At 40.3% G+C, this 15782-nt stretch overlaps 1 protein-coding gene across 1 annotated transcript; it reads right to left on the bottom strand.

Moving 5' to 3' along the window:
• Positions 1–1030: 1030 nt before the first annotated feature.
• Positions 1031–1519, bottom strand: LOC139353750 (uncharacterized). Its single transcript, XM_070998072.1, has one exon. It carries the CDS (start codon positions 1517–1519, stop codon positions 1031–1033), a length of 489 nt encoding a protein of 162 aa, XP_070854173.1.
• Positions 1520–15782: the final 14263 nt, after the last annotated feature.

The following is a 15782-nucleotide window of genomic DNA, read 5'->3' on the forward strand; positions in this document are numbered from 1 at the left end:
GGGACTCGACATAAAGTTTGACAGGCACATTATGCAAGAGCTAGTGTCAAGGCTGCGGGCTATCTCTATATGAACTGCGCGCAGAGTGAGGCATGTAAAAATAGCACCCCAACGTTTTTCTTTGTGTCGGCCTACGTTAACGAAAATTGGACCGAAGAAATCCACTCCAGTGTATGTAAGGGGCATCTCAAAGCTAGCGACTCTAGCTGGCGATAGTGGTGCCATCTGAGGTGGTTCCGGGATCGCCGTATTATTTTTGCATCTTTGACACGCTTTCCGTACGGATTTGTAAACATCACGTAACTGGGGAATAAAATTTACGCTGCGGATTAGATTAATTGTTCCCTCGTGAAGCGTGTGATGGTTTGTTTCGCGAAATTCCTTTACTATAAGTTGAGTGATGTGGTGGCGCTTTGGCAAGACTATTTGGTCTCGCCTTTAATTTATAGTGTCTGAACGGCTTTGAGTACGCATTATTCCGTCACTATCTATGTAAATATTCAGTTCAATCAATACGCTAGGCTTACTTATGAATCCGTTGGATTGAAGAGTCTCGAGTTCCGATTTGAAATGGTCTTGTTGTGCATTCTTGAAGAGTAGGTTTTTGGCCGACGTCAGTTGTTCGAGCGTAGGCATTTTTTGGATTTTATCAGCTTTGCATCTTTCTCGATGTATGTCCAAGTATAACAGAAAGGTTGCCGTTGCCCGGTATAAGCGCTTCCAATCAGAAAAGCGCTCAACGTATAATGGTACCACTACTATGCTTTCCTTTCTGATTATCAAGACCGTTTTTCGAATCTCATCATGGCCGACTTTGTTAGAAGGGCATATAGTGGGCTGTTTTGGCCACTGGTCCTTTGACTGTTGAAGAAATAGTGGGCCGTTAATCCATTCCTGTGAGTTTGGTTTCCTGATAAACTGCGTCGCCATGTCTACTACTTTAAGCTTTGTGATCTCCAGAATTTCTCCTAAGCGATGCATCACGAAAGCGTAAAAATTGCGAGGGTCGGTAAAATAAGTGTGTTCACGCTTATGTTGCGAGTGCTCCGCACTTTGTAGGACAGAGTGCACCGATTACAGCAGCAAGTAGTTCCATGCGGGGTATGGAAAGTGGCTTGTGGGGAGCCACTTTACTTTTTGCTGCGATCAGTGAGACAGTGATGTCATCTCCTTTTCCTATCCCAAAGTAACACACGGCGGCATATACGTACTCCCAGGCGTCCACGAAAGTATGCAGTTCAATAAAATATGCCATACGAAGTAAGGGCGAGTAATGACGCGGTACTTGAATAGTTGTAGCTTGGGGTAGCAAGTCTTTCCATTTCGTCCAAAAACTCAGCTGAGGTCCTGGTAAGTTGTCGTCCCAGCCTATGCCTGTGCGCCAAATTTCCTGAAGAAGCATTTTGAGGCCAATAGTGTAGCAGGACAAGAATCCCAATGGATCAAATATGGACATCAACACTTGCAGTACCTCGCGTTTGGTTGGCAAGGCTTCTTCCGACAGGACGTTTCTTTTCATTCGTGCAAATCTGAAAACATATCAGTTGCTGGTTCCCAAAACATACCGAGGACTTTTTCTGGATCTCCGAGTTCCTTTGGCGGTTGAAGATCGAGGGAATCACCGTGTAAATGTTTTAGTACTTCGTGTGAATTAGAAGCTCAGTTCCTTATATTGAAACTTCCAGCCGCGTGTATGTCTCGGACCTTTAACGTAACCTCGATTGCTTCAGTTTCGTCGCCTAGGCTATCTATGTAATTGGTAATGGCTTCGAACGCACGAGGGCTTTGCAGCTTGTATTCCTCCGCGTTCTTGTCGCGAACATAATGAGCAATGCATGGCGCACAGGATATTCCGAATGTCATGGATCTCATTTCAAAGGTTCTGATTGCCTGCGTTTCCTTGTTGTACCATACAAAACGTTGCGCATCTGACTCGAGGATTCCAATTTGGTGGAACATTTCAGCCATGTCGCCACAAACAGCTATTTTACCAACTCGAAACGTCTTTTATACTTTGGTAAGTGGATGTAGTAAATCGGGACCGGTATACATGAAATCGTTGAGTGACCTCCCGTGAGATTTAGCAGCCGCATCCCAGACGAGACGGACCTTTTGAGGCTTATTTGGATTGTGGGTTATAAATATTGGAAGGTACCACACGCGATCAGGCTGTTCAACAAGTTCGGCACTGGACAGTTCGGATGCATACTCTTTTTCGAGTATATTATTTATTTGCATCTCAATTTTGCCAAAAAGTTCCGGTTCTCGGTTTATCTTAGCCTTTAGACAGTTTAGCCGTTTCATTGCGTTGTTGTAGCTTTCCGGAAGAGTTGGATTATTCTCGCGCCAAAGAAGTCCTACTTGATAATGTCCTTCATTCTTTGAACAAGTTTTATCCAATGTTTCCAGGGCCTTCTCGTCATCCACGGAACGAAACGTCTGCGGAGTAACAGTTTCAACGCAAAAACTCTCTTTAATGCTCTTTTCAATCTCGCCCCAGGTGCACTGGCAGTGGTGCATGGAAAAGGCAGTGTTGGAGCTTGTGGAGCCTTGCAGTCCCCAGCCTAGAATACACTTGGACGCAATGGGATCATTCCATTTTCCTTCTCTGATCCTTCGAGGAACAGCGAGCTTCCAGTTGTTGGTTCCAATAAGAATCATTGGTTCGGCATTCGAAAAAGATTGTAGGGGTATTCCATCTAGACGTGAAAACTTGATGCGCAATTCATGTACGTTGACCGTCTGTTTTGGCAAGCCTAGGATTTTCACAGTGGCGCCTGCCCCGGCAACTCGAATATTGCAGCGTACCGAATTGCTCTCTCTTCTGGTGGTTTGATTGGCCCACTGCATACAGATCGGTTCGGGGGTGTCACTAATGCAAAGCAAAGGTGTCAACTTCAGTATTGTCACCTTGGATATGTATTGGCAGGATACGAAAATATTGTTCAACTTCTGCTGATTTGACTTGGTAAGACGTGAAAACTTTGGGCTTGCCTCTGTGAAGAAAGGGATGATGCCTTGATTCACATCCTACAACACGGCATGCATTTGTAAAAAAACATCTACGGCCATGAACTTTCAGACACTTGAAACAGAGCCTGTTGTCGCGAACATCTTTTTGCCTTCCTTCGTAAGTGCGTTTTTGAATTGTTCACATTGAGCGACTTGATGCTCTGCGCTTTGGCATACGAAACCAGCTGAGTTCTCGGATCGGTAGGAATTGTGTGGGTACTCTTCCGTTTCCGCATGTTGCGGATGTACATCATTGTAGATGGTATGAGTATGTACATTATACGTCCTTGAATGTGAGGTTGAAATGACTGTGGAGGATGCTTATGCGATCTTATACAACCAATCGCTAAATGCTTTTACATTTGCTATGGATTCATCTTTTGGGTGCAATGCCCAGTTCATCTTATATTGATTTGGAAGTTTGTCAGCCAACTCACGAACAAGCAAAGGGTTGTTCAGATGTGCATCTAGTTTGCAGGCCTCTATATTAGTTATTATCCCAATTTGAATATGTTGTTTCAATTTAGATTTGCACGTCAACCTTTTGCTTAGAGTTCTCTTTATTCAATGAATTCTTAAGGCTGTTACAATTCTTCGTACAGCTACTGACAGTGTAGTTGAGAACTGTTTGGTACTTGTATTTGTGGCTTACTTATTGTGGCCAAGTGCTACAATGTATATGTAATAATATTAATGCGAAACATTGAGTACAGAGTGCATTCAATATGTGAACATACTACATCTCCCTCCTTTAGAAAAATAACGAAATTATAGTTATTTTATTAGTATATTGATTTGTATATAAGAAAATATATATAAATTTATGCGTTTTAATTTTTAGTGTTTTTTTTGTGTTATTATGTTTTTACTGCTATATATGGCCATACTGGAAATATTTGTAAGAGTAATGAACTGATTAGTCTATCTTTTTGTACTGTTTGCTTCTTATTTTTATTGTTTGAAATTATTATATTTTCGTTCTCTTCTATACTTTCTACCGTATATGGTCCAGTATATTTAGAATCTAGCTTATGTCCTGTTTCATTTTCAATAAAACTTTATCTCCTATAGATATATCTATGTCGTTAGTCGTAAGGTCATAAAATTCGTTGTTTTTCCTTTTATTTTCCTCTATCATAATTCTAGCTCTTTTATGTGCTATTTCTAATCTATATTTACTCTCTCTAGCAAAATCATCTATGTTATATATAGGCTCTATGCTTTTTATGGTATTAAATTTTTTTTGGCTAATTCGATGTTTCGCCAAAAACTAACTCATATAGACAGTAATCATGTGCCATTGAGGGTGTAGTGTTGAAACAGTATACGAAATATTTTAACCATACGTCCCAACCATTTTTATCAATCGATATGTATGAGCGTATGTATTCTTTAAATGTTCTGTGACTTCTTTCTACTGTTCCAACTGTCTGGTGGTGGTGTGCTGTAGAAGTTATATTTTTAATTTTTAAATATTTGCACAATTCATTTATGATTGAATTTTTATATTTGGTTCCCATGTCCGAAATGAACGTCTTTATTGGACCGTACCTTAACATAAAAGATTCGAAAATAGCTTTTGCGTCAGTGTTTGCACTTTTATTGGCAATTGGAATGGCAACTAAATATTTTGTTAGATCACATATAAGTGTGACTGCATATTCGTTACCATTATCTGATTTTGGTAGCGGACCAATTGTGACTACTATCGCTCTGTCGAAAGCATTTATTGGAATATCTGTGATTGTCATAGGAGTCTTTGTATGTATTGTCACTTTTGATTTCTTGCATTTTAGACATTTTCTTATGTACTTAGTAATATATCGGGTCATATCTTTCCAATAATAATATCTTTTGACCTTGGCCAAGGTTTTAGTTATGCCAGTGTGACCTCCTTGTACTGGATCGTTATGAAATGTAGACAGTATAGCTTCTTTTTCTTTATCATTATATATTACGGTCACCGGGTTGAGTAGCGCTACGCTCAATGATTTCAATGTCTAATTGGCCATTTTTTTAAAATCATCTTTTGAAACTTGTTCAAAGATATTTTCCCACGGTGCCACTTTAAGTTGGCTGATTTTATATATAACGGCTTGCATTTCAAGCCTTTGGAAGAACTGACCTAAGTCAAGAATTCCATTGGTAAATAAATCGCTAACGTTATATTTTGCAGTAATTTGTTTTCCATGTTTGAAGAAACAGGTCATATTATTTATGTGCAAGGTCACTACTTTAGTACTTCGTCATTATTGATGACTCCGTATACGTAGGGCTTTGAAGCTTTTTCTATAGATTGCCTAGGCAACTCTATTTCTTTTTCTTCTGCGCGGATTTATGTCTACTTTGATATCTTGTAGTGACTTTATTTATATTTCTGGTAATGTCTTTTAGCTCTTTGATGGTTATTCTCGATAACGCATCTGCTACGTAATTATCTTTACCCTTTAGATCCTCTACAGTGATGTCGATCTCTTCTAATTATTCGCGTGGGTTTGGAACTCGGATTTGTCATGGAAAATAGGTACGTAAGTGGTCTGTGATCTGTTTTGACAGTGAAGAGTCTACCATAAATATATTGTATGGTCTGAAGTGTGGTTTTTGCCCAATGAATTGCTGTAAGTTCTTGTTCCTTTGTACTTTTGTTACTTTCACCCTTTGTAAACGATCTTGATGCGTATGCAACTGGGAGTTGAAGTCCATTTTTGTTTTGCGTTAAAGCTGCTCCACAAGCTTGCTTAGTAGCATCTGTAATTATGTAAAATTCTTTACTGAAATCTGGGTATGTAACAATGTTGGTTCTATTAAAGCCGATTTAAGATGTTCGAACGCATGCTGGCAGTCAGCTGTCCATTCAAATTTTACATTTTTTTTTGCATAACTTAGTTATGTGACGAGAATAGTCGGCAAAGTGTTTAAAAAAACGTCTTTAATAATTGCAGAATTCAACAAATCCTCTAGCGCTGTCCGCATCGTGTGGGACTGGATAATTTTTTATCACGACGTATTTTTGTCGTCGGGCATTTTTCAGGATGTAACTTTAGGTTGCATTTCCTACATTTCTCAAAAACATCAGATAAGTTTTTAAGCATATGTTTTTCGGAACAACCAATGACTATTAGATCATCCATGTAAAAAAATGCTTGAGAAGGATCTAGTCCAGAGAATGCTATAGTCATCATCCTCTGAAAAGAGTTTGGCGCTATTTTTAAGCAGAATGGTCGAGAAGGACGTCCTATCTCTGGAGCTTTTTTCCAGCTCGATTTGGTGAAAACCTGACATTAAGTGGAGACATGAAAAATATTTTGTTCTACCTAGTTGGTCCAAAATGTCATCAATTCTGGTTAGTGGGAACTTAGCAGACAATAATTTTTTATTGATCTGACGATAGTCAATTACTAATCGAGATTTCTTTATATCTGAGCCCGAGATGGACTTTTTCGGAACTAATAGGAGTGGGCTGTTATATGCAGATACAGATGGTTCCACAATTTTATCTTTTATTAATTTTTGTACCTGGGCTTGAATTTCGTCTTTTTGACTGTGAGGACTTCTGTGGTATTTGATATAAACCGGTTCTTCATCCTTCAATCTCAGCTTTTGTTTATAAAAATTATTTGTACTTAACGATTCGGTTTCCAATCCGAATACATCGCTATATTGTGTGCATAGGGTTGACAGTTGTATCCGGAATTGTGGAGGAAAATTTTTGAAAAGTGGAGATAATACAAACTTTTCTCAATTTTCTTTGCTTGATTGAACTACGTCGTAGATCGAAAGTGATTCATAATTTAATTTATTAATGCTAACTACTTTATCTGTACTTGTTGTGTTAAGTAGTCTAATGAATGCATTTTCAGGGGATGCTATGGTATTTGCTATCATGCTCAATTTCTTGGTTTGGAATCAACACACTGTCTTCAATTGAATCTATTTTCATTTTTCGGACAACTTGGGATCTTGCTGGCAGAATTATGGAGTTATTGCCAGAACTGTATGTTATCGGAACATAAATTGGGAATTTTAAGTTATTTGGTCTAATTATAAGCCAATCTTCGGATTGCTTGAAGTCTAACTGACAGTTGTATTTTTTGATAAAGTCGATTCCTAATATTCCATCACAGGGAATGGCGAATTGTAAATTTACAATATGAAAATTATGTGGGATTATATATTTAGAAGTCTGTATCTCAATGGATATTTGTCCTATAGATTTTGTAATTTCTTGACTGATTCCTTGTATGTTTATTACACAGTCGGATTGAATGTTTGGAAAAACATATGAATTTTCTTTGAGTATAGATATGTCCGCACCAGTGTCTACTAAAAATACAACTTCTTTTCCGGTTGCGACATTTTTGAAAGTTACAAATATATTTTAGCCGAGAATGATTGTGTGAATTTTTGTGGTCCCTATTGCTCGGTATCTAAAGGTTGTTGGGAGTTTCCCGAAACGTTTTGGGCTACCCTAATATTATTGTTATTATTATTGTTATAGTAATAACCCCTATTTTGGTGGTTATTTCCTCTATAACTTCCTCTATTTTGGCCTCGTCCTCTATTATTGTTAAAGTAACCACGGCTACTATTATTGTTGTTATAAGAGCGGAAACTACCTCTTCCGCGGTAATTTCCAGGGTTACTTCTATTGTAAAACAGGACCGTGTTTGATTGGCCTGTTGCATCTGTACAACTGTTTACGAATTTGGACATGACATCATCCAATGTGTTGAATGTGCCAGCCTCCATGATAAGTTTTATCTTATCGATTGTACAATTTTTGGTCATTGCTTTGACGGCATGTGTTTTGCTGTACTGAGTGGCTAATTCTGATGACAGTCCGTCATTTATGTTGGCTCCTCCTAGTGCCTTTGCCAATTTCTCTACTTCTTGAACGTATTGATTGGCTGTTTGCTGTCTCTGTTGGAGATTCAATATTTTTGCCGAAATGGCATCTACTGATTCTCCTTTAACTTTATTTTTTAGTTTCTCTATTATTTCTGAGATTGAATTCTCATTGTCTATTAAGTTTCGTGCATGGCCTTTTAGCTTAGTCTTGATCAGATTAACTTCTAAAGCTTCATGGGATTCCTTCAGGGAGTTTACCAAAGTTAAGGAATCTAAGAAACTTTTCAAATTTTCTGCCTTACCATCAAACTCTGGTATGAGTGATGAGGCTAATTTTAGGAATTCAATTGGTGTGATAGCCATTTTTTCTTGCTAAGGTATTATGACTTGTTTATCCTCAACAGTACTACAATTAGATTCAGGTTCTAACCAATTTTCTTCTTCTGCCTCAGGTAATGTGTTTACGGCAGGTATTGTTAAATCATTTATATTTTTCTCGTCAATATTTTCTTCTTTTTCTTCTGAATCTATTTTTTCAGTAGTATCGGTATCTGACTCTAGTTGTTGACTAGGTTCAGCCGTCACTGGGGTATTAAGAACAGTGGGGATAGATATATGCAAATCGTATTTTTCTTTGACAGAAATAAGATTGGATCTTATCCGTAGGAATAATTTTGTGGCATATGACCAGTGTGGCTGGTTTAGTGTTTCTCTGTTATTATGTACTAGCGTTCGTGCTTCAATCAAGCATTCTACTAGTATTTTAGCGTGTTTGTTTATGGTGCCTTCTTGTATATTTCTGTTTTGATTTAGGCATTTAAAGGACTTGTCAATCGTATTTTTTACTTCTGTCAGCCTATCCTTTATTTCAATCCATTCCATGCTGCTTTTATCACTATTACGTTACCAAGAAACGGATCTTTATTTACTTCCGAAAAACTTTACAATTTGGTACTGTACTCAGAATAATTCCTTTTTGTGTTGCAGTGCAATGGATCAATGGTGAAAATTGTAGGTTATATCTTTCAATGTTTTCATTTTTGAGTTCATTGATTGACATTGGTGACTTGTGCAATTGAAGTATGGCTTGCACTCGCTCAGAAAATTCGGGGTCCTTTCTAAAGGTTTATCGCTTTATTTGTCGGCATTATTAAAAATATTTTTAGCGACGTTTCTGTTTATTGTTCACCTATTTTTCCATTCGTACCTATCCATCTATTTGCATAAGAAATTACAGGGGCTCTGTTATCTTTTGGTTTATCAAAAAATACCCTTTTCTCTATTCTCAAAATCTAGTTATCTTTTTTTTTTGTGTTCTTTACGATCATGTTTTTTTTTAAATTTTTATTTATTATCTTTATTTTTTATTTAATTAATTTTTTTGTTTAGAAATTATGTTTCTTGGACAATTAATTCATTTCTCATTACTTAGACCATTATTTTGAAAAAGTTTTGTTTTCAATTTATGTATATTTATTTCAAGATTTTGGAATATATATTTTTATTATAATTATCATGGTGTTGTGCGTGTGCATTTAGATCTTATCTAGATCGTTTGCTTGGCTTATGGCCCTTTTTGTTATACACCTATTGTGTAATAGTATATATCCGCACTGTCGGGTCACGCAGCCGCAGCAGCCAACTAACTTCTTAATTCGATCTCTTATATTAATGGCATCGCGAAAGGTAGCTCTCTTTATCTAGCTCTCTCGTCTTTTGTGTACTTGCATTTTTCGGCCCAGCTTTCGGCTGGCTGTCCCTTTGTAAATCAGTACGAATTCTGATCTCGACATAAAACGCATTCTCGTCTCGCCTGCTGTACTCTCTCTCGCTAATAAATTGTTAACAAGCCTAAAGCAACCTGAAATTCGTATTTTAATTTAGCAACAACTAATAAAAAAGCTTATTAGTTCAACATTGGTGACCCCGACGTGATTTGTGCATAAATAATACTAAGTGCAAATCATATAAGTCTATTTATTGACTTTTTTCATTCTTGTTTCTGCGGTGCATTGGCGTAGCAACAATCATAAGGCCTTAAATGCAGTGAGCGCTATAAATAAATAGCAGTTGGTGATTGCGGAAATTTACACATAAGGCGCAAAATCAGCTATACATAGAAGCGTACATAGCCAAGTAACGGGCTGTTATTCCCTCGTTTGCTTTGCGCTCATCTTCCCGCTGGAGCCGAATTTCGGGCATTTCGTCTTCTGTTGTTGTTGTAGCCATGCCTACGGGAGCTTTTGGAGATGTTACCGCTGATGCAAACAGGGCAATATTTTTAAAGCGCAAGGCAACGGCTTTATTTAATAGAGTGGAGCGCTTAGTGGATTCCCTATCAAGTGCGGCGTTAACTTCATGCGACGAATCCGGTCTTCATGTGAGGTTAGAGTTGATTGATGAGCTTCAAGAGTCATTTAAAAAGGTGCTCGGTGAGCTCGAAGAGTAGGATTTAGAGGAAATTGAAAGTGATTTAAGTGAGAAATTTGATGACATTCTCGTAACTCTGAAGTCATCGGTTCGATCCGAAATTTCAAAGCGCACCTCACAGCTTCTTTCGCATTCAACTTTTGCTGACGGCATCACTCCGGGAGTTTTCGGCCCCCAGCAGCGTCAGCCTCGAAATAGGGCAGCATTGCTGCCCCCACTGGAGCTTCCAAAATTCGCTGGAGGTTATGCAAATTGGTCTGACTTTTATTCTATGTTTACCACGATCATAGATAGTCATCCGGACCTCACCAACGTAGAAAAGCTGCAGCATCTACGATCATGCCTGAGGGACGCAGCGTTGGAAACTATTCGCTCATTGGAAATTTCGGATGGCAACTACGCAATTGCTTTAGATTTGCTGAAAAATAGATTTGATAATCGACGTTTGGTTTTTCAGGCACACATTATTGAGATCCTGGGACTAAAGGCGGTGCAGAGTGGTTCCGTCTCGACACTTCGGGATCTGTCCGATAAATTCAATGCTCATATTCGTGCTCTCAAGGGACTGGGCACGACAGAACAAATCGCAGGATGCATCATCGTCCAAGTTCTGTTCCAAAGGTTGGATCCGGCAAGTCAGGCAAAGTGGGAAGAGCGATTAGAGGACCCTGCCTTCGTCAATTTAATTCCTACGTGGGAGTCAATGGCATCATTTCTGGAGCAGCGATGCAGGACGTTGGAGACTATGGATTTCGCCATGGCAAACTATACGCCGGGCAATCAGGTGGGAAGTAACAGAATACCCAATGCGCGTAGATCAGCATTTGTTGCCTCGAACGCTAACCCCTGGATTTGTATATTCTGTAATGATACAGGGCATTCCATTTCTTATTGTCAGAATTTTAAAATCCTGTCTCCTGCGAATAGGTTTCAAGAAGCGAAGCGGCTCGGTCTTTGCATAAATTGTCTTAAGGTTGGTCATCAAGTTCGGCAATGCAACTCTAGTAGTTGTCGTTCATGCGGATCTAAGCACCACACCCTGCTTCATCTGGGAAACTCACCTTCTTTTCCTTCACAAGAAGGAGCACAGCTTCAAGAAGCACTTCCTTCTGCTTCACCCTCTGCACTGCCTTCCACTTCGACTGCTCTTATTGCACAGGAATTTAGTAATGATATTGTGCTCTTAGCAACGGCTAGAATTTTAGTAAAAAACCGTTCTGGGGTTTTCGTTCCCTGTCGAGCTCTACTCGATTCGGGCTCTCAACTGCATCTAATAACGTCCCGATTCGCAAATCAGCTTCAAGTAAAGAAAGTAAAATCCTCAGCATCTGTAACTGGAGTTGGAGATTCCAGTTTTGTGACGGACGGTCACTCGGTCAATATTACGATTCACTCCCGAACTTCCGAATACTCGGCCAACATTACCGCGGTGATTGCTCCGAACATAACAGAGCGACAGCCTAGCTTCAACGTCGACATTGGCAGCTGGAACATACCCAAAAATATACAGTTAGCTGACCCAAGGTTTTATGCTCCCCAGCGGGTGGATCTTTTAATCGGAGCCAGCCTCTTTTTCGAGATGTTGTGCGTTGGCCAAATCAAGCTCCCACCTGGATTACCCCTAATTCAAAAGACGCGTCTGGGTTGGGTTGTTTCTGGAGGCTATGGCCTTTCCAATGGCTCGGTTTTAATGTCGTCTCAAGATGAACTTCTCGCTAGTAGAGAGAATAGTTTCGATCGGTTAGATGATCTTCTTCGACGATTTTGGGAAGTGGAAAGCTGCGCCGAGCCAATTATACGCGCTACTAAGGAAGAATTGGACTGTGAAGCACATTTCGTAAGACACGTCAATCGTTTGCCAGCTGGTGATTATTCTGTTCGGCTGCCTGCCAAGTTTAATCTAGATCTTTTGGGAGAGTCCTACCAGCAAGCTTATCGAAGATTATTGTCCCTAGAGAGAAAGTTGAATCGTCAGCCATCTTTGAAGGCTCAATATGCAGCATTCATAAAAGAATATCTCGATCTAGGACATATGTCATCAGTTTCTGCCGCTGACATCGGGTTGTGCCGATATTTCTTGTCTCATCATTGCGTCATAAAGAAAGATAGCTCCACTACAAAGCTTCGCGTAGTTTTTGATGGATCGGCGGCCAGTTCCTCAGGCTATTCTCTCAACGATGTTCTTATGGCAGGCCCTGTTATTCAGCCTAAGCTGTTCCAGATTCTTCTACGGTTTCGTTCACACCCAGTAGCAATCACAGGAGACATTTGCAAAATGTACCGTTGTGTTAGGGTTCAGCCTGAGGACAGCCATTTGCAATGCATTTTGTGGAGGGACTCCCCCCAGGATCAATTGCGGGTGTTTAAGCTAGACACCGTTACTTATGGCATGAAGCCAGCATCATTTCTGGCTGTGCGAGCTATGCATCAGTTGGCAGCAGACGAGCATACAGCGTTTCCGCTTGGGGCTGAGGTCATTCGTCGCGATTTTTATGTGGATGATTTGATATCTGGAGCCAAGTCCAAGGAAGAGGCAGTCATCATTATGGATCAGGCATCAAAACTTCTAGCCAAGGGAAAATTTAAGCTTAGAAAGTGGTGCTCCAATGTGTCGGCTGTTTTGGATGGAGTTGTTGTTCTGTTGCTGTTGCTTCGTCTTGTCCAGCGCTCACATTTATGGGATGACATCAAATCATTGCAGTCAAAGGGAGTGCACTCCTCCAGCTCGCTCGCATCTCTTTCGCCATTCATTGACCAATTTGGGCTTCTTAGAGTGGATGGCCGGCTGAAGAATTCTTCTCTGGATTTTAATGGGCGTCATCCAATTATATTACCACGGAGTCATTCGGTCACTATTGCCATTATTACTCACTTTCATGAACGCAATCTGCACACTGGGCCACGGGCATTACTTGGCATAATTCGATCCCAATATTGGCCTATTGGGGGGAGAAAGACGGTAATGAAGGCGGTAAACAAGTGCATTAGATGCTTTCGAATGAAGCCTCGAGTAGTGGAGCATATAATGGCGGATCTTCCAAAGGAACGACTTGATGGATCTCATGCATTCGAAGTCACTGGCATTGACTTTTGCGGGCCATTTCTCTACAAGTCAGAGGTGCGAAGCAAGCCTCCAGTAAAATGCTACGTTTGTGTCTTCATCTATTCATCTGGAGTTGGTCAAGGATCTCTCTACGGTATCGTTTCTACATGGCCTCAAACGATTTATATGCACTAGAAGAAGGCCGCGGCAGATTTGGTCTGATAATGCAACCAACTTTGTTGGAGCTCGCAATGAGCTGCTCGAACTAAGGCGTCTTTTCCTCAGCAGTGATCATCAGAGAGCTACATTGGACTTTTTGACTAGCTGAGGCTATTGATTGGTGTTTCATTCCTCCTAGGTCGCCTCACTTTGGCGGTCTTTGGGAAGCGGCTGTAAAGATCGCTAAGCATCATTTCTACCGCGCTGTTGGCACTGCTGTTTTAGCCTTTGAGGAGTTGCGGAACCTGGTGTGTCACATTTCGGCGGTTGTTAATTCTCGACCATTAGTCTCGATTTCAGAAAACCCAGCTGATCTGGATGTATTAACCCCAGCACATTTTTTGAATGGTGGTCCGCCTTCTTCTTTCGTCGAGCCGGATGTGACCAGTCTTAACTTCAATCGCTTGGATGGATGGCAACGCGTGGCTTACTTGCAGCAGATCTTTTGGTCCCGATGGAAGGAAGAATACCTAACACTGCTACAACAGCGCTCCAAGTGGCGCACCCCAAAACCTGGCCTGGTTGTCGATGACTTAGTTCTGGTTAAGGACGAAAACTTGCCTCCCATGAAGTGGCCCCTCGCCAGAGTGATCGAGCTTCTCTTCGGTGGAGATGGGGTTGCTCGAGTTGCCGTTCTGAAGACAGCATCAGGAGTGACAAAGCGAGCAGTAAACAAGCTGTGTCTGCTACCCCTTAAGGATAATATTGAAGCCCAGGCTTCCAACGGGGGGAGTATGTCGGGTCACGCAGCCGCAGCAGCCAACTAACTTCTTAATTCGATCTCTTATATTAATGGCATCGCGAAAGGTAGCTCTCTTTATCTAGCTCTCTCGTCTTTTGTGTACTTGCATTTTTCGGCCCAGCTTTCGGCTGGCTGTCCCTTTGTAAATCAGTACGAATTCTGATCTCGACATAAAACGCATTCTCGTCTCGCCTGCTGTACTCTCTCTCGCTAATAAATTGTTAACAAGCCTAAAGCAACCTGAAATTCGTATTTTAATTTAGCAACAACTAATAAAAAAGCTTATTAGTTCAACACGCACAAAATTATGACAATTATCAATAATAATATATTTGTTAAATGGGGATCGATATTTGTCGATTCTATTTTATTAATCACGTTTGCAGTGGAGTCCACTGTTTTCGTATCGATCATACCCATTGTGTTCACATAACTAATTTCATTACTTGTGTCTAATTTACTTATACTATTACTATTCATTAGTTTTTTATTTCTTATTTTTAGGTCTTTCTTTTTTTTTGTTTAATTTTTTTTAGTTTTATTTTTATTTTTTTTTTTTATTGAAAAAAAAAAAACTACAGTTATCTGCCTATTTGTTTGTAAAGATTTGCGTGCTATACTGCTATTGGGCAGAAAGGGTTCCGATACATTTTACAAAATTGAATTATAATGACATATATTAACTTAAATTTGTTTTGATCATTAGTTTTATTTAAATCCGCTTTTCTTCAGACCCTCTATTGCATCAGCTGGGCGTCGCCGGGGTTGGCACGCTGATGTTCCATCGATGGCGTAGGGGTTTTGGCTTGACCCCCACACTTGTAGTTTCCGCTGCTGCTGTCCGGGGCCTCTGGGCTCAGGCGGTACCGGTGCCGGTCGTCGCACATGTTTTTTGTTTCGGTTTTTCTCCGCAGGTCATTTCGCAGTGGGGGCTTTTCAGCGGTCCAGGGCAGTCCTTCGGGCACGTTTTCTCTCTTTTGGGGAGAGGCTTCGGGAGAGGTGTTATTTTTGAATTTATAACTTTTATGGCTGAGTGAAAGTAGCTTTTTTTTGCTCGATACTTGATTTTTTAAAATCATTGATACTTGATTTTAAAAAATCAAGATCATCTTGTAGTTTTTGGGCAGTTGCCCAGGTGGTGGTGGCTGTTTCTTAAATAATAGTCACTTTACGTGCGCTATTCTTTTGTTTATTTTATGCTTCACGCCCCCGCGTTTAGCCATAACTCCATCTCTAGTCACCAGAGACGCCGGCAAATCAGCGTTCAATGCTTATGTATAGATGTATGTATTAGTAGCCGCTGGCGAAGAGTCGCCGCGGCGGAGGGGAGGTCTTATTTTCACTTGGTGACAGAGCGGTCGTGCATGTCAAATATGCAGACTCAGCACTGTCCAGTCCCAGCCCAGTCCCAGTGCACTAAACGGCGATCATATTACCGGCACTTGAAGAACTGTTCGGTACTTGTATTTTTGGCTTACTTATTGTGGC

Source organism: Drosophila suzukii, chromosome Y (assembly GCF_043229965.1).
Source record: "Drosophila suzukii chromosome Y, CBGP_Dsuzu_IsoJpt1.0, whole genome shotgun sequence".
Classification (NCBI taxonomy): Eukaryota; Metazoa; Arthropoda; class Insecta; order Diptera; family Drosophilidae; genus Drosophila; species Drosophila suzukii.